Source organism: Biomphalaria glabrata, chromosome 17 (assembly GCF_947242115.1).
Source record: "Biomphalaria glabrata chromosome 17, xgBioGlab47.1, whole genome shotgun sequence".
Lineage (NCBI taxonomy): Eukaryota > Metazoa > Mollusca > Gastropoda > Planorbidae > Biomphalaria > Biomphalaria glabrata.
The window spans coordinates 3,841,633-3,866,595 of NC_074727.1; the positions used below are offsets into that span (position 1 = coordinate 3,841,633).

At 35.4% G+C, this 24,963-nt stretch overlaps 3 protein-coding genes across 3 annotated transcripts in view; 2 read left to right on the plus strand and 1 right to left on the minus strand.

The window, feature by feature from the left end:
- LOC106079590 (glutamate--cysteine ligase catalytic subunit-like) overlaps positions 1 to 7,517 on the plus strand; it is a 25,050-nt gene extending 17,533 nt beyond the window's left edge. The window contains exons 12-17 of the mRNA XM_056015465.1: positions 538 to 630; positions 2,263 to 2,367; positions 2,634 to 2,715; positions 3,083 to 3,183; positions 3,283 to 3,400; positions 4,430 to 7,517. Of these exons, the coding sequence (XP_055871440.1) occupies positions 538 to 630; positions 2,263 to 2,367; positions 2,634 to 2,715; positions 3,083 to 3,183; positions 3,283 to 3,400; positions 4,430 to 4,704 (774 nt within the window). The 3' untranslated portion in view covers positions 4,705 to 7,517. The remainder of the gene's footprint in view (positions 1 to 537; positions 631 to 2,262; positions 2,368 to 2,633; positions 2,716 to 3,082; positions 3,184 to 3,282; positions 3,401 to 4,429) is intronic.
- On the minus strand, positions 5,931 to 20,400 carry LOC106078811 (60S ribosomal export protein NMD3-like). The gene is made up of 15 exons (XM_056015467.1): positions 20,208 to 20,400; positions 19,273 to 19,407; positions 18,708 to 18,801; positions 18,140 to 18,220; positions 17,251 to 17,379; positions 16,622 to 16,712; positions 16,325 to 16,403; positions 15,966 to 16,062; positions 15,188 to 15,305; positions 14,523 to 14,665; positions 13,952 to 14,067; positions 13,721 to 13,793; positions 12,973 to 13,079; positions 9,891 to 9,961; positions 5,931 to 8,931 (listed from the first exon to the last, which is right to left on the minus strand). Exons 1-15 carry the CDS (start codon positions 20,255 to 20,257, stop codon positions 8,795 to 8,797), a joined length of 1,521 nt encoding a protein of 506 aa, XP_055871442.1. The 5' UTR covers positions 20,258 to 20,400; the 3' UTR covers positions 5,931 to 8,794.
- A 2,317-nt stretch (positions 20,401 to 22,717) lies between these two features.
- On the plus strand, positions 22,718 to 24,184 carry LOC106054697 (beta-1 adrenergic receptor-like). The gene has a single exon (XM_056016190.1). It carries the CDS (start codon positions 22,925 to 22,927, stop codon positions 24,182 to 24,184), a length of 1,260 nt encoding a protein of 419 aa, XP_055872165.1. The 5' UTR covers positions 22,718 to 22,924.
- The last annotated feature ends 779 nt before the right edge of the window (positions 24,185 to 24,963 follow it).

Below are 24,963 nucleotides of genomic sequence, written 5' to 3' on the forward strand. Positions count from 1 at the left end.
TTAATTGTCAGATGTGTAACCACTATTTAAATATTTACCAACACTTCCATTTTTAATTGTCAGATGTGTAACCACTATTTAAATATTTACCAACACTTCCATTTTTAATTGTCAGATGTGTAACCACTATTTAAATATTTACCAACACTTCCATTTTTAATTGTCAGATGTATAACAATAGTTTGACAAACGCTGTTCAAAAAAAATTGGCTCAATTAATTTTTGTAGAGTTTTTATGACAATCTGTAAATTGAAGTAAAACTGGAACAGGGTTAGCCGCTTTGTTGTACATACCTGTTCAATATCTGGTCAGTTTGCTATATAGAAAATGTGTAAATATTGCAATGTCCATGAAAGACAAAAATGTTTATTTACTTTAAAAAAGTTCAGGTCATTTTCAAGTTTCAACTTGTATGTTTTCTTCTAGGTTTTAGAATAGTCATACTTTGCAATGTCGAAATTTGTTTATCTATGTTGAATTTTTTAATTAAACAAAAAACTAATATTTTAAACATTTTAAAATCTTTTTTCTTTTAGAACATACAGTCTACAAACTGGCAGACTATGAGGTTTAAACCTCCACCACCTAATTCTAACATAGGTTGGAGAGTTGAGTTTAGACCCATGGAGGTAACACAATTTTCTCGCATTTGGTCTTTAGTTACTTGGTGGTCTGACGGGTTAAAATGTTTGGGTATCAATTTGATAGTCTTGGTTTTAAGTCCTGCTTAGATATTTGAGATATTCTTGAATTTAAGTCCTGCTTAGATATTCTTGAATCCAACCAAATCTAAATGTGTTTCTGACTTCATTCAGTGGAGACTATAAACTGTGCTGGGACTTAACTTTCTTTTTAATCTGCCTTTATGCAACTTTCTTGAAATCTGGCTTAATGGAAACAAATTGTCATCAAATACTATTTAGAGACATCTCATTTTATTAGGAAATTTGAAAGCATTTAGTGTTTATTAATATTCGCTTTAAACTATATATATATATATATATGTAACTTTATATTTCTGCAAATGATATTATTTTAAAAATAATAAAGGATTAGATGGAACCTAGCTGAATGGGTCAGTATAAATGAAGATAACAATACATTCATATTATGAAATTTCTAGGTTAACTTGAACGATGATGTCTGTAACAATGAATAAAAACTGGTTATTCTAGACCATATTCGTCTCAGTGAAACATGAAAACTATCCTTATTCTTAAAGTCAACAAAGTTTCTCTTCCTTATCATTGCCCAGCCAAAACTATTTCCTCCACCTGGCCTGAATGTGGATCATTCAAGGAAGGATTGTACAGACACAAAGTTTGATATGTTTGGATGAAATTAACCATTAACTACTATGAGACCTTATTTATGTAGAAGGAAAGTAAAGATTTCCCTTTTAGACTTGGCAATCTTTGGGGTAGACGATGTTAAGGTTATCTGTGTCTTTGACCAACGTTAAACGGGCAGGGTGTCATTTTGGCAGCACAATGACCAATTGCCTTTACTTTCCCCAACTAAAGTCAGGTACCCATTTGATTTGGGTCGACTCAGGGACATGTCACATCCTAAAAATCTCAAAATTCCGGTCTTCAGAGATTTGAACCCAAAGCCAAGTGCTTAACCACTCTGCCACCATGCCTCCTCAAAGAAAAATCCCCTTTCAGACCTTGCAATCTATAGGGCCATCAGGTACCCATTAGAGTTGGGGGGGGAGGGGGTGTCCTCAAATCCCAAAATTCAAATTCAGTCTTCACAGAGATTCGAACCCAGGACCCCAAGTTTGGAAGCCAAGCGATTTAACCACTCCGCCACCATGCCACCACCAAATTGATGGTGTGAGGTAAAGTAGCAATTAAAGAAGACAACAAAATACTGAATATCCAAATTGTAGTAATTGAGATAAGGAGTTTATAACGTTTTTATGTTTGCATTCCTAATTACTTCACTCAAACATGTACAGGTATAGTTTGGAATGTAAATAAATCTGTTTAAAGCTGAACTTGATCTTGACTTGTATTCAGACAATGCTCCCACATTCTGAAATGGATAAAATATGGTTTTCTATTGTAATTCATTGTATTGAAAGCAACAATGTAGAGCATGACTATTTATCCAATGCATACATGAGATGTTTTTCTCTTATTTTGTTTGTACAGCAGATTTACAACAGCAAACCCATACATCATTTTTTTTCTCACTCTGTTACATCTTAGTGTTGAGGAATTCATTGTTAAGTATCTGCTATGATCTCTCTACAGGCCCAGTTGACTGACTTTGAGAATGCTGCTTTCACCGTTTTCATCGTGCTTCTGACTCGGGTGATCTTGTCCTACAAGCTGAATCTGATCATCCCAATATCAAAGGTAGAAACTTTTTTTTTTTATCCCTTTTATGTTCCGTTGTCTATCCTTTACTACTTTCAAGAAGAACATTTAGACCTACCTGTTTAAAACTTTTAAGATTAGTTTGTCATTTTAGCTGTCATGTTTGTTTTTGTAATGTTATCACAGCGCCTTGAGCCTACATTTTGTTTGTTAACAGCGCTTTATAAATAAAATTATTATTATTTATTTTTTTAGTACCTGTTTTTGCTTTTCCACTCAATATTTCTTTTGTTTTTTTATTCAAGGTGGATGAAAATATGAAAACGGCTTTCAAAAGAGATGCTGTCATCAAAGACAAGTTTTTCTTCCGTAAGGATGTTTTGACAGGTAAGTTTATAAAAAAAATTTTGTCAAATAGTAATAATAATAATCTTTAGTATCCATAAGGAAAGTTGTCTTACAATTTGTGTATTACACAAAAAAACAACATTATAACTATAGAAAACAAAAATGTACATTTACACCAGACTCACTCATAATTTTTACATGTAAAAAGTTTATATCAGATTGTTTCTATTTAATGATTTGATTGCCAGGGATTTGTCAGGATTAAAAATAGATAAAAAATAAAAACTTGATGAATTCTAAAAAATAACTCAGTGTATTATATTTTATTATGACTTCAAAAGAAATTCAAGTTAATAAATATTTCTTTGTCATTTCATGATTGCAACTGTTTCTATTTTGTGAATAGAGTCAACTCCCCCTGAATGCTCTAGGCAGTGTGGCAGCTCAACATGTAACCTCACTGACCAATATGAGGAAATGACAATCAACGAGATATTCCATGGCAAGGTAACCATTGTATTTATGACCTAGTGCCAGTGGTTTATTGTTAGGATGATGAATTGTGGCTGTGTATAAACCTTTTCTTTTTAACTTGTTCTGTCACAGGGAGATTTCCCCGGTCTGCTGGCTTTAATCAACCTGTACATGGACAGTATAGAGATTGATGTGGACACCAGGTGTACTGTCACCCAGTATCTTAAACTGATCTCCATGAGGGCTTCAGGTAAAAGCTTTGGTCACAGCCTTTCCTTTACAGTAACACATGTCACAAGGCTGTCACCACTTTGGGCAGCTGCCCTGGGGTTTCCATGAAGCTGCTGTGCCAGGTTATACGAGGATGTCCCTCATATTGGCCTCCATGTTATTGTTACCTTTGGGATGCGTGATTTCTTGTGTCGGAGAACATGTCCTGCAAGCCTCACTCATCAAGCGATAGAGTCGCCTTAGTATTTCTTTCTTTGTGCCTTGAACTCTGTGACTCCTAAAATCCATCCTAGCCACTCCTGCTAATTACATTTCTCTTATCTCAACTTTTGCAGTGAAAATTAAAACATTACAAATAATTAGGTGTAGGTTATATGTGTTATCTGGCACTGAAGCATGTGTTATTCATATCTTCTGGTGCAGTAGCATTAGTTCCAGAGAAAACATTGGGTGTCAGAAAAAAATACCTATAAACTAACATTACATTTTAAATTATTTCCTATATTTTATATTGAGTACAAAATAAATCAAATGAAGGTTAAAATAGAAGGTTAAAATTGATCTAACTTGTAAATAATTGGGAACATTTTTGGACCTTTTTGGTTTTGCCTGTATTAACCTCCGGATTATGTACATTTGTGTTCAAGTCATTTAAGTTGTTAGTACCCTTTCAGATGTTTTGATTTATAGGGTCTATGGCAGAGGGCTAAAAAGTGTGGCCAGGTCAATGACCAACCGCCTTTACTAATATCAGGTACCCATTTGAGTTGGCTGGACTCAGTGGTGTCTTGAAAATCCTGTAATTCGAAATCCCAGTTTTCTTTGACATTCATACCCGAGACCCAATGGTAAGGAGGCCAAGCTCTTTACCACTCAGCCACCATGCCCTCGTCAGTTGTTTCAAATTGCATTTAAATGTAATAAAATGAAATGTATAAAATGTTATTATTATGAAATCTAACAATTGTTCATAATCCTACCTTTCCAATCTGATTAAATTTAATTTAAGATTAAACAATTCTAAAATGGTTTTTGCCTGTCCACACAGGCAAGTTGGTCACCAGTGCCAGGTGGATGAGAAACTTTGTCCAACAGCATCCAGAATACAAAAAGGACTCAGTGGTCTCGGAGCCCATTGCCTATGACCTGCTCTGTAGGATTGTCCAGATCGCGAGGGGCAAAGACAATGACCCTACCCATCTTTTCAATTACACAACCAAGTCTGTAGATAAGATCCCAGAAGCGCTGTCTCAAGCGGAGGCCTACTTAAACAAGAAGTCGTCCAAAGTCAACCACGCTGAGGAGATGACTAACGGAACATAAGCTGACCGAGGTTTGTTTATCGGTCATTGTGATACTTTACTGAAAAAAGTTTTCAATTGATCTTTCAATTCGTGATCTGTTTGTTAATATGTCACTAAATGCTTTGTTATTTGGAGTCATTGTTTATGATTTTTCAATGATTTTGAAGAATTTTGTTATTAAAAAAGATATTTATAGAGGTAAAACAATTTTGAGCATTTTTAGTACATTTTTTGTCAAATTATTTAGCAAAATAATTGTGTCGTATATGATAGCTTAACTATTAGGATATTGTCTTAAGTAAAGTAAATTATTTTATCCTCATTTGTACTAATAAATGTGCCTAGATAAGTAAATTCATCAAAATTTCAATACCATTGATCAGTGTGTAGATGTTTCAGACTCCACAAACTCCACCTGCCAACTCCACAAGCTCCACCTGGCTTTTCTTTACTTAATTTTTTTTCCCTTTTTTGCTCATTTGTCGTAGAATTTGAGCCGTCTTCATTTTTCTACAATGGGGTATATTGACAAATTCTGTTCATGTATAGTTTCAATATCTCATGGTGTCTGAGACTCGAGTCATGATTTAGATTGGCCAGACTAGGCTGGGGATTTTTAGTTGGTCCCAAAGCCGGTGCAGCTCAAATAAAGTTGTTTAGAAAAAAAATCTTTGACGCTGTAGGCCACTAGTCGCAGTTTGGTGTTGTTGGCCGCTCGTTACACTTTAGTGATGTTGGCCACTTGTCACAATTATCCCCACTGTAATTCCTTATCAGTGAATTGTTTTTAAAATGCAATTATTCTCTTCCTATTTTGGTCACAGTAAATGGCTTTTACATCAAGAAATATTTTACAAATATCTGTATTAGTTTTTCATCCCATAGGCAAACTTGTAGAGAATTCTCAGGTAGGGAATGCCGTCAATTTGCCCCCCCCCCCCCTTTTCCTGCCTCCCTTTATCTTCTTGTGTCTAATTATTAATATACCAGTACTCTATAAAGTTCTCTTTAAGCTGGTGATGTTCTTGTGCAAACTGAATTAACTAAGAGCTTTTTTTTTTCTTCCTTAATAAACCAAGTCTAGGGTCAGATGATTTTCTTAGAAATGTAGGAGACTGTGTATCTATTATACTAACCATATATGCTAACCTTATTCTGTACAGTCCATTTGTTGGATCAAAGTGCTATTCTTTATCGGAATTGTCTTTGAGCATCTGCTTTAAGGTTCACCATGTACATCTCTAGTTGTTTTTTTTTTTCTTCCTAACAAACATTATTAACATTGTTTACATTTCATTACCCAGATTTTTTTGGTTTCCCTTTTAGAAAATGTATATATGAGAAGTTTGATCCTACTCACTATTTGTTTACATTCTATTTAACTCTTTGCCAAACTCGAATCTTTTAATGAAGCTCTTTACAGGTTGTGTTATTTGAAATGTTTTGTTTTTTTCAAAGCTGTGTTCAGTGTCACTTTGTTTCATGTAATTCTTTTCCTTTCTTTTTGATAATTCTCATTTTTATTTAAAAGTATTTTTATTTTGAGATGTATGTTCCATAGGTTCGACCATTTATTGTGATTTTTTTCCCGTTGAGCACTATCAGCTCGGTTGATTTTAGTGTTTACTTTTCTTGCCATAGAAACATGCTTGATGCACAAATGTATACATAATACATCTAGAGGATGAGATCTTGTGGCTCTTCTAAATTTATAACACCACGTTTAAATCATTATTAAGATGACTAGTGACCTGCGACTTGCAGCACCAATATATGATTTTTTTTTCAAAGATTTTTGACTAAATATAACTACAATATCTATATTATCTAAGGCATTTTCAATTCTGAAGATTAAGGGTTAGTGTGGGCACCAGACTTTGTCTGCATCAGGTGTGGCAAATTTTAAAAATATGCAGGTCACAACTGGGTTTGCATTGTCTCATGAAATACTGCACTCATCCTGTATTCTAAGGTGAACTAAAAATGAATGTGACTGAGCCAAAATTTGATTTCATTTTAGGTCAATGGGTTGGTCAAATCAGGGCCAAGGGTAAGTCAGGTCTGAAACCAACTAGATTTGTTTATTGACCTGCTCGTTTGTGATTCATTTGAGCTGGATTCACTGCCTAAACATTTTTACCTTTGTTTCTTAATGAAGGCAGATGGATCACCACTCAATTAGGCCACATGTGGAGTTAGTTAGGGATATCACCAATCAAGTAGGCCACATGTGGATTTCAGTTAGTGATGTCACCACTCCAGAAGGCCACATGTGAATTTAAGTCATTAGGCATCCTTAGGAAGCATTTGATGTTAATTAGAAAACTGACAATCTTTGTCCATCTTGTCCACCATTTTTTTAATCTTCATACTAAATTTAATATAAATCAATGGACCACCTTCGAAAGCCTGGTGTTGTATGCACTCTGGACTGTTGATAGATTGTCTCATTTGGGAGGTTTGGTCTAGAATGTAATTATCTTTCAAAGCTAAAGGAGCATCCCAAAACATCAAGGATAATTTTTAGGAAGTCCTAATAATAACTCTAGCCAGAAAGTTCTTGGCATAGATTTGATCATAGACATCATTTATTATCATCTGAAGCACATGACTTGCAGAAATATACTTTTCTTGTTCCAAGTATTTTTTTCCAGATTTCATTTTTCAAATTTGTAATAACTTATTGCTATCCATACGAACACTCTTTCATTTATTCAGCTTTATTTCAAAGCTCAGACAAATGTGTTTGATGTCATAATAATAATGATGTGGTTTCTACTTTTGTTAGTTATAATTTTGTTGCAAAAAAACTTAATAAACATTTGCATATTATTACTAGATCTAGTCTTTATTTGTCTAGACACTTTGTTGTAGAAAATGATACAAATATCTCAAAATCTTTTTTGCTTAAGGGACAGTGTTCATCTCTAGAACTGGAGATAGCAAAGCTCTCAGCTGACAAGCTCAGTCTAAGTGAAATTAATTTTTCTTTTACAGTGAGTGTAAATGGTCAGGGTTTTAAAAACTAACATTCACAAGCAAGGATAATGAAGTGAAAGTTTTGATACTCTACTGCTTAGATCATCTAGGCTAGTTGAAACTCAGCCAATTTGATTGTCTCTACTCTAAAGCCTTATAATGAATACTTTCAATGTCTTAATTTCTTGTTCAAAAAATTATAAATGGCAAACCTTTCGTAAACATGATACAAACTGTATGAAGTCTTCCCTGGCTTGGAGCAGACAAGAACAACTAGTAAGACTTTGTATGACAACTACTGCCTTGACTGAACTAAAAGGTGAGGTGATAAAATCAAGTAATGGACCAACCAATCCTTGACAAACAGTTGAGGACAACAGGTGTAACAAAAGGGCGCCTTCAATCCAATAAAGATGCAGGAGTCTGCTATTCAAATAGTCAATATATTTGATTTACAAATAATTTCTGATTGCAAACTCAAAGACGATGACAAGCAAGGCTCTAGGATGCAATTCAAACCAATTTTTTCAAAAGTAGTGTGTCATTCTCGACACCCATTGGCTTACTAGCTTAATTGATATCATGCATAGCAAAGGAAAACATATACAAATTTAAAAATGTTGATCTAGTATCTGAAGTTTTTCATGGAAATATTTCAGCTTTATTCAATTTTTTTCTATTAGACAAAAACAAAAAAAGACATGATGATGATTCCAAAAGAAATATTTTATTTTTCGTCTGCAACAAAGTTATAACATTCAACCCTAATCAATAAAGTTTATCATCATAAATAATAATATGTTGTCTTTTGAGTCTAAAGATCAAAGAAGAATGCAATATAATTAACATTGTTATGCAGACCCAACTGTAGTCTTCATCATATTGATATCAAATTTTAGACCAATTTTTTTCAGTATTGTGTGGACTATGCCAGCCCCAGCTTTACGAATAGGAAGTTGAAAATTTTTTTGCAAAACATCTCAAAAGAATATAGAAGTGTGTTCTTATTGATCTCACACATGAGCAACAAGTGATACAAACACTCTGACATTGTCATAACAAAAAAAAAACACAACTTTAACAGTCATTTATAGATTCAGTGTAATAATTTTTTTCTCCTAAGAACACATCTACTCCATCATTGCTGCACCCTCACCACCAGTAGCATCCTCTGTAATATGTAAGTCTTCTAGCATTTCCTGCAGGCTTATTTGTGGTATCCCTTCATCATCTGTGTCTTCTAACTCCACTGTTATCTTGGAAGCATCTGAAAGAAATAGTTAGGCATTAATATAGTAAATACCACATAATGAAACTTGACTATGAAACAAATTGAAAGGAAATTAAAAAAAACAGTGCTTGTAGATTCAGTGGATCTCACTGACTTGTAGATCCAGTGGATCTCACTGACTTGTATATCCAGTGGATCTCACTGACTTGTATATCCAGTGGATCTCAGTGCTTGTAGATTTAAAAATTAAGCAATTTTCAAAATATATTTAAAAAAAAAAAAATAAACTGTATATTTATATTGATTGCAAGCATTACACTCAAAAAAACTTGCTTTCCAATGAAAAAAAAAACTCCTCGACAAATTAATACCATGCTGACAGTAAAATTCACCAAGTAGGCCTAGTGCCAGGCTACAAGATTCACAAGAAAACAGAAATATGATCTAAAAACTAAAAAAAAGGAAAGAAAATGAACTGCCAAACTTTAAGGGTACAATAAAATTCAATGGATTCAAATTGTTTCATTCCGATCAGATTATGAAAAGTGCATGCCTAAAAGAATGTCCAAGCGTAAGATTCAAGGCGGCATTGTTTGACAATATGAACTCAAGATTGTCGCAGCCTGAGATTATAGACACCAACAATGTTCCAAAGATTGTAAAGTTTTTAAGAGTAGGAACACCACTATTCTCATTTTACATAACATACATTTCATCACTATAAAAGAGTTTCTAAGAGATCCATAAAATGTGTACAATATTGACTGGGTACATTTAAAATTCAACCAAACTGCAAAAATTTTCTTTTTTTTTAGTGTAACAGTCAAATATACACATTTTTTTGTTAAATAAAGAGTGGTAACTACATTGACTACTATAAAAAGTAACTCTCCATTAGCTCAAGTGTGACAGACAATTTATCCTGTTAGAGATACACCCTCAAGACTTGTCCCCAAGTGTCAATGTAATTTGAATTATTGTGCCAGTTGTCTAACCTTTATAGATATTGATGTTCTCTCTGAGTCCCTGGTCTTCCTCCAAGTCATTCAAGAAATCATTGTAGTCTCTGGGAACATAAAAGAAACATCAAGTCAATGAACTAAACAATTAGTGTTCCAGGGGAGAGTGTATTATGGCTGATCCAATCATTAATCAGCTTTTTTATGTAATTAGCTTTCAACAGCCTCGATGAACAAGGTAATTTCTAATTTAAAAGTGGCATTTTAAAGTCTAGTGCCCACCTGAATGTATTTTAAGGTTAATATGTTAATGTTTTAATTAGGGGTGCACTGGATAGTACTTTTTGATATCCGGCCAGAGCCGGATATAACTGGATAGTAAAATAAGATATTCGGCCAGAGCCGGAGACCTACATGACTCAAACAGCTCGTTTTACTGAAGTTTTTGCAAATCTTCTATATAACATACCTATATTCATATTATTTTGTTATTTACTTTCATACTTTAAACTCTATCACTGATTCATAAATTAAAATGAACAGCATTTCTTTTTACAGATATGCTTATCATAAACTAATCTTTGTAACATGTGTGCGTATGTATTGTAAAGTAGAATGTGGGATAACTCATGCAGAATATATAAACTTATATGTAACTAATGTAAATCTTTCAAAGGAAAAGTTCACTCTTGGTTTTATAGCGTAAATCTTTCTTAAGTACAATCTAAGTTGTATAGTGGGTAGATGTTTGTGTTCATGTATTTGACACCATCAACTTGTCATTAGGCTCGTGTTTTAAAGGCCACAACCGCTTCTGGTTTGTATCTAATACAGATAATGGCTTAGTAAATATCTTAAGTACAGCAAATTTGCAGCCGTATGCTGGCCATTAAATTTTGTACAATGCAAAACATAGCTGCTTCGGTCAAATGACTCATTCAACCAATGGGCAGTTAAACCAAAATATGATTCGGTGGTATTATCAGCTGTCCAAGTGTCCGTTGAGAAAGCGATGCTTTTAGCATCAGATAGCATTTCACGAAGCTTTGAGGAAATATTGTCGTAGATATCTGGAATAACACGTTCTGTAAAATATTTGCGACTAGGCACAGTGTATCTTTTCTCCAGTACTTGTAAAAGTCCAATAAATCCAGGCTTCTCAACTACTTGGTAAGGTTCCATGTCAGTTGCAATCATCTTTGCTATGGCCAAGTGAATGCGTTTAGCATTATCACTATTAATATCCCACAATTTAGCTTTGTCTAAGACCTCTTTAATCCCTGGTTGCTGCTTGTGTGTGAGGCTTGACGAATCACTGGAGCTCGTAGACGTACTGGCACAGGCAGTGATATTACTTGATGCTGATTTCAATGCAGTCATTTCGTTGAATAAGTCTGGGTGTTTCGAGCGTAGATGACTAATCATAGTGGTGGTTGAGAAGTCTTTAGGTTTGCCTGGTTTACCACGTGACATTACTATTTTACAAGCATTGCAAACTGCTTTAGAGTTGTCCATTGTTTTGACATTAAAGTAACGCCATATAAGTGATGACTTTTTATCAGCCATTATTATTAGTATTTAATTTACTAAATGCCCTTGCAAGCCACTTTTATACCCGTGGCTTGTGTAACAAAATACTTGTAGGGGTGTGTCCTGTAGTTCAGCGCTCTAATTTACATTTCTCTTCAAGTAAACAAACTTAGTGTCATCATCTAGTGACCTCTAGACAGTGTCAATATGTCTTAACAATTTGGTTTGTGGTCCAGACCCTTGATTGACAACCTATCTCATAATAAACAAACTCATACCAGATTAACCTTATAGAGATTAGGCTTGTAGTCCCGCCCCTAATAAAAATTCTACTTCAAGTAAACAAACTTAGTTCCCTCATAAGATGTGACCTCTAGAAAGTGTCAACACGTTGACATCTGGCTTAATGTGGTCAGCTGTCTATCCGTGAACTCAATGTTATGGACTAAACAAACAAAAGGAGGTGGGGGTGCTCATCTCTACCTCTGGAGATATACTCGCACATCTAGACAGATTATCAGTGTGACGTAGTTAAGGAATATTACGTGTTTACAAGACCACTCAAAGGTCAAGACAAGCTTTTAAAATGTGCCAGACATCGCTGCTACGTATGTAAAACGAATTTATAATGTAAAGTCTAGTCCACCCCCCCTCCCCCAAATAATAAACCTAGTTCCCTCGTGTGACCTCTAGAGAGTGCTTACGTCCATCGTATCCGACTTGGGGTCACCTGTCAATCAACGAACTCAATGTGATGGGCTAAACAAATAAAAGGGGGAGGGAGTTGTTCATCTAGAAATATACCTGGTTACCTTAGAGGTGTGGCTCTTGTAGTCCAGCCCCCCCCCCCCTAATTAAGATTAACTACTAAGTAAACAAACTCAGTTCCCTCGAAAGGTGTGACCACTAGAGAGTGTCAATACGCTGACATTAAACCTACGTCCATCGTATTTAACTTGTGTTTACCCACCCATAAAAACCTCAATGTGATGGACTAAACAAATAAAAGGGGTGGGAGTTGTTCATCTCTACCTCTGGAGATATACCCGCACAGCTAGACAGACGTCTGGTCAGCATGACGTAGTCAAGGAATGTAGCATTTTAACATGTTAACTAACTTACTCAAAGGTCAAGACAAATTGAAAAAAGTGCCAGCCATTGCTGCTCTGTATGTAAAGCGCATTTATGATGTAAAGTTTCATCTCTATTTATATTAAGTTATTAACACGCCTTGTCTTTATAATAAACGATGTTTGGTGCATATTCATAATGGCTCTATTTTTAAGCACATTATTTTGTTTTCATATAAACATTAATACATTCTACAACAGGCATTAATGGAACGAGGTCCACTTTATGCATATTAAATAGGTGTATTTTTTACTATCCGGTAGTGATATCCGACCGGAGCCGAATAGCACCGGACAGTACAAAATGCCGGATATTCGGCCGGAGCCGGAGCGACTATCCGGTGCACCCCTAGTTTTAATGCTCGACAATGAACAAAATCTTTTATTGACCAGAAACGATTTCGACTCTCTAACTCCATGGCAATGAGCAACAGGTAAAATATTAAAATCAAAATTACCTGGTCACGCTCTCAGTATCCAGCTCGTCGGCTCCCTCAAACCTGTGCAGCTTCCATTTTCTGCGACGCATTCTCCTGGCATTGTCAAAGACTTTCTTGATCAACATCTGCAACAAGCATTGAGTGAATAGAGAGGTATCAGCTTGTGTAAATACATTCTAGTTACGGGCTAACAATCTATGATTGTCTAGATGAAACAGTTTAAAAACTAATAAAAATGACTGGAAAAAAAAACACAGATCAGAACACAGAAATGTCAATAGTGTAAAAGACTGAGGAAAAAAGAAAAACTAGGGAGAACTAAAGAAAATTAACAATGGACATTGAAGAGTGCTATGTATGAGGTTTAAATTTCTGAAACCCAGTAAGAAGCACAGTTTTCCTTTATTCATATCCTTTCAAATGTCTAAATACACAAACATTGTTTACAGAAGCTACAGCAACAATGCTTTTATGGATTCAAACCACAAGCTGATAAAAATGAAATTTAAGGCTGTCTAGTTTAGACAAAAGTCATTCTTTAAGGGACAGTGGAGGGAGCAAGAAAAAAAGTTCACCCACAAAACAAACAAAAAAAAAAGTTGGCTGGATAACATAAAAGAATGAACCGACCTCTCTCTTTGATATCCCCCTAAGGACAGCTACTGACTGGAAAAAGTGTAGAGATTTGGTTACGCAAACTGTCACAGCACCCCTACGATGAAAGTCAAGGGACAGAAGAAGAAATAATAAATAAAATGATACAAACCACATCAGGCACTTTGTCACTTTTCATCTTTTCGAAGTGTTGATGGTTCAAATTGGCATTCGTGAAATCAAATCTGTCAAAACATCAATGTGCACCCATTCAACAATCAGACTAATATCAATGGCTTGCTTGATTTTAACGTGACCACATCACATAAGATAATGACCACATAAAAAAAAAAATCTACTAAGTTAATTTCATGTTAGCTACTTATGTTCATTGACAACTTACCCCAGCACTGTGTCGCCCACTTTGAGAATGTGCCCCAAGTGAGTACGACAGTGAAACTGTATCTCATTGACACCAAGGTCACTCGTTCTAGCCACATACACATCAGCTAAAGCATGCTGTAAGATTATGTGATAAACATAAGAAACTGACACAAATTATTGAACTACTTAAATACATTACAAACGTCATGTAATAAAATGTGTCAGAATGCCATTTACATTTTTTATATCAAATGTGTTGTAAAAAAAAAGTAAAGTTCCCCTTTCAGACCTTGTGATCTATAGGGCAGATAATGTAAAGGACATCTGTTTCTGTGGCCCACTGTTAACAAGGGTGTCATGTGGCCAGCACAACGACCAACCACCTTTACTTTTCCCCAACTAATGTGAGGTACCCATTGTTAGAGGCTCAAAATCTAGAATCAAGAGTAAGATGCCGTTTTCTAGTTTGCAGAAGAGGTACACAATTATTTTATCTTATCTTTTCTTTACCATTTCCTGGGGTTTTGAATTATTGATATACATGGAATTGTTTGTCACTAAAGCCTATGTCAGGAGTTCACTACACTCACCTTATTGGACACCCTGGGCCTAAAAGGTCTTTCCTTATCTGGCACTAAATCTATTTCCATCACCATAAATTCTGTCAGCTGTTTGACGGACACCAAAGCTGTGAACGGATCTCTCCAGTAATTAGCCGAGCTCAGCTCTGCCACTGTTTGGTAACAAGCGTAACGAGAGGTAATGATAAACCAAAGACAAAATAAATAAGACAGACATAAAACAATAATCTCTTCAAAAATATATTTGAAGTTTTAAGAAAACAAAAATGACTAAGATAGCAATATATGAAATTTAAGGCTTTATAGACTACAGATGATTTTTCTTCTAGTCAGCTTTTTGCTGCTCAGCTGTAGCCTTTTTGTAATCTGTGCCAAGAAAGTATGGCTAAAATAATTTCTTTTTCATATAGTGGTCATCCACTTTGATGCATTATTTATATTATTCTATCTTATAAATTACAGCCATTCCATCAAAAGAGAATATACTTACTTCCTATGTGTTAATTATAGTCTTGCATGTTAACTAGAGACTTCAGCTCTACTAAGCCATGGCTTTTCCTGGCTAATTCAGACAACCCCTTTATAAAATGGGGTCTAATGAGAATAAGCACTGACTGGAACAGAGCACTTTGTAGCACTGCAGGAAAAGACAATCAACTTGTAACATTCCTTACCTTGCAATGTATTGGGGTCTATCACATGGATGTTCTGAGTCACTCTAAGGACAATACACAAAGGATTAATGCTGCCCATCTGCTGTGCAGTCTTCTGAGGCAGGCAAATGATGTTGTCCTGGAGAACAAGTTTCAGATTGGTTAATGGAGAGGTAGAACAGCATAACAAACTGCTATTGCTTTAATCGATAGGTTGCTTGGTTTTTTTTCACACTAAAAAGAAATTTAAAAAAAAGCATGTTTGCACTTAAGATAATGTTAGAACTAAGCATGTAGCACTTAAAAGATTTGCCCATTTGTTAATTCACAAATATGCACCCTGTTTTTTCAGATAAGTGCTGTCTTAAACAAAAAATGAGTGACATTCAAATGTTTAAACGTCTTCTACTATGAACAATTGTGCAAAATTTCAATTTGATCCTAGAATGGGAAGCGGGAGAAAAAACATGTAAAAGAATCCAAGCAAACAAACAGATTGAGTGGTTACAAGCTTTGTAAAAAACAAAAGTGAACTCATGATTCATCTTGATTCTTAAGTACACAGTGAACTTCTTTTCAATTTGAAATGTCAAAGCAATATGTGATCTACATATTGTAAATTTGAAAATGTAAACAGTGGACTAAATTATGTAGGTCTAAGCAATAGTTAGCAGTCCTGTTTGGAGACCAAAAAAAAAAAGAAACATGTAATTACCTCCTCTGTGTTATAGACATCAAGGTCTCGATAAAAAGTGTATGTTTAATATTCACTGCACTAATGCAACTTAGCCTAGCTTACCTTACAGATGGGAACAATCTCCACGGAGAATGTATACTTATAAGTGAACTTGTTGTTCCTGATGTCATGAGATACCAACTCTTTGCCAGTGATGTGCCTAAATAAATAGGAAATGAACGCTAACAGTCAACACTTTTCTCTACATAACTTAGACGTTATAAGTGTCTCAAGAAATGAAAGCCAGTAAGAGATTTTTATCCTAATTGATTCTTGCTAGAGAATATTTCTATCTACAAGTATCTAGATTTACAACTGAAGCAAATGAGAACTAAATAAAGTTCTTCCCTCAGATACCCACTGTTTCAAAAGTCATTTTACATATCCATACAAAGATTCTTAAAATAAAAAAACACTTTTACCTGCTGGGCACAAATGCTGACAAAAAGTCGACTAGTTTCTTAGCATCATCTTGCTTTGTGAAGAAAAAATCCAATCCATCTGAGGGATAGAAACATTTCATTTAACATTGGAAACAATATAATCTTAATATTACTTCAGTAATTAACATTTTAATTTTCTTTAAGCTTATTAATGCGATTTTTCTTTTGTTATAGCAAAAATGAATAGTCGGAGATATATGAAATAATTTTAACAACAATTAGAATAATAAATCACCAGCACTTAAATAAATTTAGAAACTTTAAAATTGCTCTCACCAGCCATTGGCTTGATGTTCACTGTATTTCTGTGAGCCTTATGCTTTAAAATCAATTGCTCCAAGTAGAAAAATGTCTTCTTGTGATCAATCTGTAGAAATGTAAAAAAAAAATATTAATAAATAAAAGGCACGACTGAAATTTCAATTAAGAAAACATATAGTTCTAGTGATTCAATAGGCTGGTGCGTAGATGTAGCATAATCTGGAATTTCTGTAATGGCGGTTTAAAAACAAAGCTCGGGTTAGGAGACAGAGCATATTGACAGGCAGCAACAGTTAGCACTGGGAAGACAAAAAATAAATGGTACATTGCTAGAGGTAGCATTGCTACCTAGAATAAACCAAGCATTTTCCTAAATCCTATTAGCTTTAATCTGCTTGCTGAGTGCCTTTGCACACAAGGTCGTGTGGTATGCACTCTGGACTGTTGTTCGGACATCTCGAGGGTCCCGGATTCATACCCTGCCCACAGCCATCCCCCATCATTCTGTGGGAGGTTTGGACTACAAATAAATTATTCCAAAACATGTACAAATATTTTACAAGGTCAAGCTTTGGAGTATAATGTATTAAAATGTGAAAGTTGCAAATAAATGTTCAATTATAATTTTTAAAAATCCAACTAGCCTTCTGTCTGACTTGAACTACTGCTCTCCAAAAATCTTTGGCCTCAACTCTGTGGCAGTCATCACACATGTGAGATTGAACCACATACTCCACAATGAATACTTGTTGAAGCAACGCACCGTTCATGACCTGAACACAAAAAAGTAAATAAATAAATAAATTCATCATTTCAAACAGCATAAGCATTTTTTGGCAATTGGATTGTAGTGTTGACATTGTTTATAGGAGTAGCTTGAATGATTCCCCTTGACCAAGGGAGTGAATGTTGGAATGTTATGTGTGTTAACAAAGTGTGTAAATAAATTCACTCATGAATCTGGCGTTATCGTGTTGGCGTTGTTTATTAAGTGTAGCATTCCTAGTTTAACAGTAGACAATAAAAAATAAATTTCTGACATAATTTTTGACCATGGAACGTGAAGTTTCCCTTAGCCAACAAGGGCATTGTGAAACTACAACACTAAGTAACCCACATTTGCTTCTTTCAATAAGGCCTAACTTTGGTCTAAAGGGCATATACATTTTAGGTAAGCATGTCACAGACTTTGGTCTGAGGGGTATCTACATTTTAGGTAGGCATGTCAAAGGATCATCCCCTAAACCAAAAGTCCATTGGAGCTAAGTATATGCAGCTTCCTTACCCACAATTAAAACAAAGAATATGGGAATTTCTAGGTCAGTGTTAAGATTTATGTCACTTTCCATATACCCCAGATTTGCTTTACTTAATTTCGGTGCTCTCCTATTTATCAACTACTCTCATGTCCCCTACCTATGATTGCTGCAACCTAAAATTAATGTTTCAGTAAGGCACACTAACAACCAAGTGTTCCACAGACCAAATGATTGGAAACGCTTAAGTTTATTCTAGAATAGATCTGGGTTGTACCTCTTTCTGTACAGTCAGCTTCACTTTGACTCTCATTGAATGGGGCTCTGTCCAAACAAATCCTGCATCCACAAGTTTTACCTTAGAAACAAACAAAGAATCAGAAATTAATATTCATGAAGAAACAAGCACAAGTTAAAGTCAGCGTTTACAAGTTTCACCTTTGAAACGAAGAATCAGAAATTATTAACATCCACAAAGAAACAAACACAAGTTAACGTCAGCATTCACAAGTTTCACTAATGGTAAGTGACAAGGGGTAAACCTTAAAAAAAGCAATACAATAGATATTTCTTATTTCACGTCAAATTCAAAAGAATAGTCATTGATTGGACTTCTACTGTCTGGCTAGTCAAATTATTAACAATAAAAACTAAAAATTCAAAACAGTCCAGGGTGACGGGCTAATGGCATAAAAGTATCTAATAGCTGTTGTTATTTTTGCTTTTGTTAAATAACTAATCGTTCCAATAATCAAGTATACACAGTATTGATGACAATAATATAACCTAGTTCATGATTACAGTCAATGAGAGATGAATAGGAACCTTATTAACAACACTATCACCTTTGAGAGACCTTTAAGTTTTTTTAAACAAACAGCCAGAAGCTCCCTTGACTCAAGCTCAGCTTTGATCCACTGGTTTGGTGGCTGAAGATATCTGCAAAAACAGGAATCACAATTTTATAGGAAGTCATTCTACATTACATTGCTATTCTGGAAAAATATGAATTTTATTAGCAAGCATTTCTGTGCAAGGTCCATAGTTGAATGCTTGAATCTTAAATTTTAAAGTTGCCTCTGGAACTAAAGGGAAAAGACAGAACACGATCAAGTGCTATGAGGATCCACTCGGCAGCATTTTCCCCTGGCTTAAATCTGAAGCCTATTTAACATCTAGAAGGCTTGTTCCTTTTAAAAATTTCCTAGCATATTTTAAAGAATTTAGTTAAACTATTAAATTGTAATGATAAAGTTAGAAGATTTATACATTTTTTATTACTTTATATCAACCCCCCAAAAAAAAAAAATTAAAATGGTATATTAAGAAAAAATAAAAAGCTAAAAGACTTAATATTTGAAGTGGTAAAAATAGTTCTTTATGTAGAACTAAGTTTATTATTTATATTACCTTTCACAACTACGACAAAAAGACAAGGCTGATGTCTTGGGAATGTCTTCTGTGATGTCTACATCTGAACGAAGGCAATCCACGCACATATTTGTAGGATTTGGTTCTATTTGAAGACCACATCGGCAACATGCTCTAAAAAAGAAAGTTAGCAATTATTCAACCCATAAGGCGTAACACAGAGCAGAAACTTATCATGACTAGAAACTAAATTCTAGACCATGGTACGGTATTAATATTTTTTCCATGATGATCTAATTTTGTTTCCCAGCATTTCTAACTGCCAATAGCCCCACTTCCTATCTATGTTAAGACAGTTAAGTATGTTACACTTTGTAAGGATCTAGAGTGACAGAGTCTAGACTAGACACAAGAGTAATCTAGATACTAACTAAAGTAGAAGAATACTAAGACTAAGATAGAGATCGAGTATAGTATAAATTACTATAAATCTGTCTCTTATAAATTACTGACGCTCCTTCAAAAAAGATTAAATATATAATTACTATTCTTTATTAGATTAGAATTTAGAAGTAATCTACTAGATTATCTAGATCTAGGAAATTTCTCAGACACAGTTGACACACTCATCTCATTTTTATGATTATTTATTATTAGATCTAGATTCTAGATCTAGATGATAGATGAATACTTCTGAATAGATCTAACTAGACTTTCTATTAAGTTTTATTAACTCTAATATTACTAATATTGTAATAATCTAATAGTTCTCTAGGTATACCGTTCTCTATAGTGTCTATAGTGACTATCACCCCCTATAGTGGCTATAGTCTATTGATCTATTAATAACTCATTTAATAAGTATTAATTATAATACGTTAAATACAAAATTATCAAAATAATACGGTTGTAACGGTACCTTCCGTGTTAGTTACGTTACACACGACGGTCACGCCAGTCACGGTGTTACTTACATAAGTGAATAATGAGTTTCACGAAATCCTCCATCATTTAAGTACTCCATTACAAAAATTATAAGTTTATCATAAAAATTGTAACTAAACTGAGTTCAATTTATGATAAGATCTAAATCTAGACCATCTAGAAAATAGAATAGATTCTAAAAGTTGATAGGAACGTGGTTAAAAGAATATTTTCGTTGAAATAATTTAGAGTAGTCTTTCCTTTCGTTGTGCAATGAATTTATTTCCTCCCGAGTATTGTTATATAGGCTAGTGCTTATTGTTTTGCCTATATTGCCCTAAATGCAAGACATCAAGCTTAGAGAAAAAAAAAGATAAATGAAAAGGCAAGATCTAAAATATCATAGCCTATATCTAGATCTATATAGATTTATATATAGTGACTTATAGTATATAAACTCTATATAGATCTAAACGTGTATAATCTTTTCAATCCGATGCTGTGATAGATCTTGAACATTTCAGCTGCAATCGCTATATTGCCGATAGATCTAGGCCTACTTTCTGAAAGAGAACCGTTTATTATTGTAGATGTGACAGCGTGACAAATTGTTTTTTGACATCAAAAACAGGTGCAGCAACCAAGATGAGGCAATAGGTCTTTTGTGTGTGTGTGTGTTTTACTTTAAAATATGTTCTAATCTGCATAAAGTTATTGTGTAGCCTATGTGTTCACATTATTTGCCTTTCGAAGCAGATATTTTCACTAAAGAAATTACTTTTGGCGTAGGCTTTTTTCGCCAATATGGAGTTTCTTTAAAAAAAAAACATTGTAGTTTGCCTGTAATAATGCAATGCGTCATGCCGAGCCACAATTGTGTTTATTGATACCTCAGATTTTCGCTTGTTTCATCAGTTACAGTCATAATAGAAATCCTGGGCTCTTGCCTCTTTGAAGTCACCCCCCCCCCCAATAAAATAACTTTAGGGTTGCTTTAATTTTTAAGGTTTTGAGGCTAACCCCCCCCCCCCCCTCCCCAACGTAGTAAGCCAGGGAAAAGGGTTTTTCCCTGGCTTTTAAACCCGGGTCCTCTAATTAAAAAGTTATGCAGAACTGCGATGACCGAATTCCAATTGCGTACCGCATTTATAAGAGATTTTGAGATGTTGAATTGTAGTGATCAGCTATATAACTCTACACTGACGCGTTATAACATATATAGAAAGACTACACATTGCATCCAGTCTGCAGGACAAGCCCCCCCTCCCCCCCCCCCCTCCCAACTGGATCCCCCAAGGAAAGATAATGAGGGGGAAGCCCAGAAATAAATGGCGTCAAGATTTGGATGCAGATGCCAATTAGATGGACAAGACGTGGGGACAGTTGGAGAGACTCGCTCAGAACTGAGACGCCTAAAGGAAGCTGGTTGTTGGCCCATACCCCAGATAGGACCACAGGAGAGAGAGAGAGAGAGAGAGATTTACTATAGTTAGAACAGTTCTTATTTTCGTGTGTTTTTTTTTTTATTCACCATTTCTTTTCTAGAAGAAAAAAAAACCACCGCTTTCGCAATACATGACGATTGCATGAGAAATCCGTGTCGTCTGCACATGTTTGTCTCCATAGTAACAACTTTGTATACAGTTCGCCGAGGCTCCCAACATTAGATCGACGGGCGGTAAGCTACATCAAACCAAACAACCAAAACATTTGCTTCGAAATTTTTTTCGACAGAGGGCTAAATGTGTCCGCAGACGCTAAAACAAAATTAAAAAAAAAAAATTAAACAAAACTTATTTCCAGTTGTTCGGCCGATCAAACTGACTAAAAGCTTTTTTGTTGACCTCCTGTAAACAATCACCTCATCATTAACCACAACTGACATCAGTTTAAGAATCGATTTTTTCCGCGAATTAACAGAGACAACGTGGTCGTTATAAGTGCACTGCGCATTGGCAGATCAATACTATTTTAAAGTTATTATAGCTAGATCTTATTTCTAATTTTGTTTTGACCAAATTTTATTAAAACTGCACATTTCGACAACGTTTAGAGTGGGTTTTTTTTTTAACTAGAATTTTTTTTTTTAATTTAAATTTTTATCTCAATGAATTGTGTGTAGAAAATATATTTTAATATTCAGCCATAGAAACTTACAAAAGTGTAGGATACGCCAAAAGGAAAGCAATTTTCACCAAGACGGGCGTAGACGGCTGGAAAAGAACAACCACCACCCGGCATCTACAGTTTGTCTTCTTTTGGATGTGGCAAATTATGTAAATTTAGATCACAAGAATTCCCTGTCACGTGGGATAATGGACTTATCTTTAATTTTCGGATTGGAAGCTTTTTTATTACAGAAAGTTTTTAGATAAAAGGAATGAAAATGCCTGAAGTACTGTACAGTGGAATGCGAGGGAACGCAAGTGCTCTGAACCAGGGTTTAACTGTTCTGTCGGACAGCAAAGAATGGTTATATTAGTGCTTTTAGAAGTGAAGCGCTTTCATAATAGAAAACCCAACTTTCTCGGAAAAGAGCGGCACAGCTCCATAAGCCAGTCAGCGCCCTCTTCATGAAGTTCAAACAAACTAATGAAATCCAAAGACATCCTTAAAAGTAACAAAATACTTGAACCAATCAGAGATAGGATGTGGCAAACTATGTAAATCTAGATCACAGAAATTCGTAGTCAAGTGGAATAATGGACTTATCCTTAATCTTCGGATTCGAAGCTTTTTTATTACAGAATGTTTTTGGATAAAAGGAATGGAAATGCCTGAATTACCGAACGCCGCGACGTGCAAAAACGTAAGTGTTCTGGACCAGGCTTTACCTGTTCTATCGGACAGCAAGGCGTGGCTATTCGCAGTGTCGCTTAGTCTGTCGCTCCTGTCTGCATTCACTGTGTCTTCAAACGCGCTTGTGATCGCAGCAGTCAGCCATTCCTACGCCCAGCGGAATCGCCTCAGCGAGAAGAAGAGTTACGAGAAGAGCAACATGAAGCTTCTCATGGCGTCGCTGGCAGTGGGCGACGCCGTCATTGGCGGATGCTTCATGCCGCTGGGCATCGGGAATATAATCTACAACGGACGCTGGATTCTCTCGGAGACCTCTTGCAGATTCTTCGCCATGATGGACATCGTCTTCAGCACCTCCTCAATTTACCATGTCATGTTCATGGCAGTGGATCGATACCTGGCCATCTGCCGACCGTTGTTTCATCGGCTGCTGACTATTAAGTCAGGACTCGCTATGGCCGGTCTTAGCTGGGGAGTGCCCTTGATGCTGATGTGTTTGGCTTTCACTTTAAATTTGATGTCGGCAACCCATTTTTCGCTTTGTAGGGTCGACGCATGCCAAATTGAGATCAAACCGCTCTACTCTATCGGCGGATCAGTCTTCACCATTCTGCTACCCTTTACAGTTATTTGTGTTCTATATTTATTAGTGCTTTTAGAAGTAAAGCGTTTTCATAAAAGAAAACCCAACTTTCTCGGAAAAGAACGGCATAACTCCATAAGCCAGACAGCGCCCTCTTCACAACGTTCAAACAAACTAATGAAGTCCAAAGACATCTCTAAAAGTAACAAAATAAATGAAACAATCAGAGAGGGTTTTCTTAAAGAAGATCTAACGTCTGCAGAGGGTTGCCTAATTCAAACAATTTCAAAATTCAGTTCTGGCGTTAACTACGAGCACGATTCGTCAGAAAATGCAAAATCTAAAATTCCTCAAATTGTTAAAAAATCTGGCACAAGCAATTCGAATAAAGCGTTTCTGACCATTGGCCTGCTTGTTTTCTCTTTCGCCGTCTGCTGGTGCCCATTTGCGATTTTATTATGCTTACGAAAGCTAGGAAAAGGTTCGGATCTTTCTTTCTCGTCAGGAACTGTCGTAGTGTGGCTGTGCTATTTGAACTCAGCCTTTAACCCTGTGCTGTTCTGTTGCCACAGAGGCATGAGGATGGCACTGAAGAAGTTGCTAAAGATTGGAAACGAGGCTACGAAACTTCGACACCAGAGATAAACAAAATATTCTGTATTATTTATAAATACAGCTAGCTCTTGATAATCCAACATTTTAAAATTTGACACGCTCAGTAATCGGCACCGAAGTATGCAACATCTGCTTAGGCATGTTTTTATCTTGTACGACAGTCAAGTAAAAAGTCACGTGACAGATTGTTTGCAGTAGACAGAAACACAGAGACTATTACAGATTTTTAAATACACGGGCTTTAATTAATTAATGTAGTAGCCTTGCCTATATTTTTAGAATGTAGATTGTAATTTAGTTTAGTGTATTAAAGCTGAAATCATATGATTTGTTGTTGTTTTATACATCAATACATTTTTCTATTTCGAATACTGTTTATTTTACACCCTTAAAAGTCGAGGAGAATATCTCATTATATCTTTTTTAAAAAATCTAGAATTTACATCTTGACATGTGCGTTAAATTCTTTGAAGTACAGCTAACCTTTGGTAATTCCACGTTTTGAGTAATCCGACACACACTCCAGTACCTTATTCAAAAGTTATCTCAGTCTTAATAGACTTATTTTTGCATGGCTTTGAGACCTGGGGGCTATATCGAAGGCAGCTAAGGCTCCTCGAAGGCTTTCATTAAAGATGCATTCGCTTCATAATGGGCAAACGCAGACTTACGTTACAAATAACTATGTTCTGCTGAAGGCCGGTGTTGACAGTATACAAGCGCTAATTACCATTCTACTGATGCGCTGGGTCGAACACTTATCCAACACGGGAGACGACTGTTCTTTGGCGAGCTTAAAGGAGGACGGC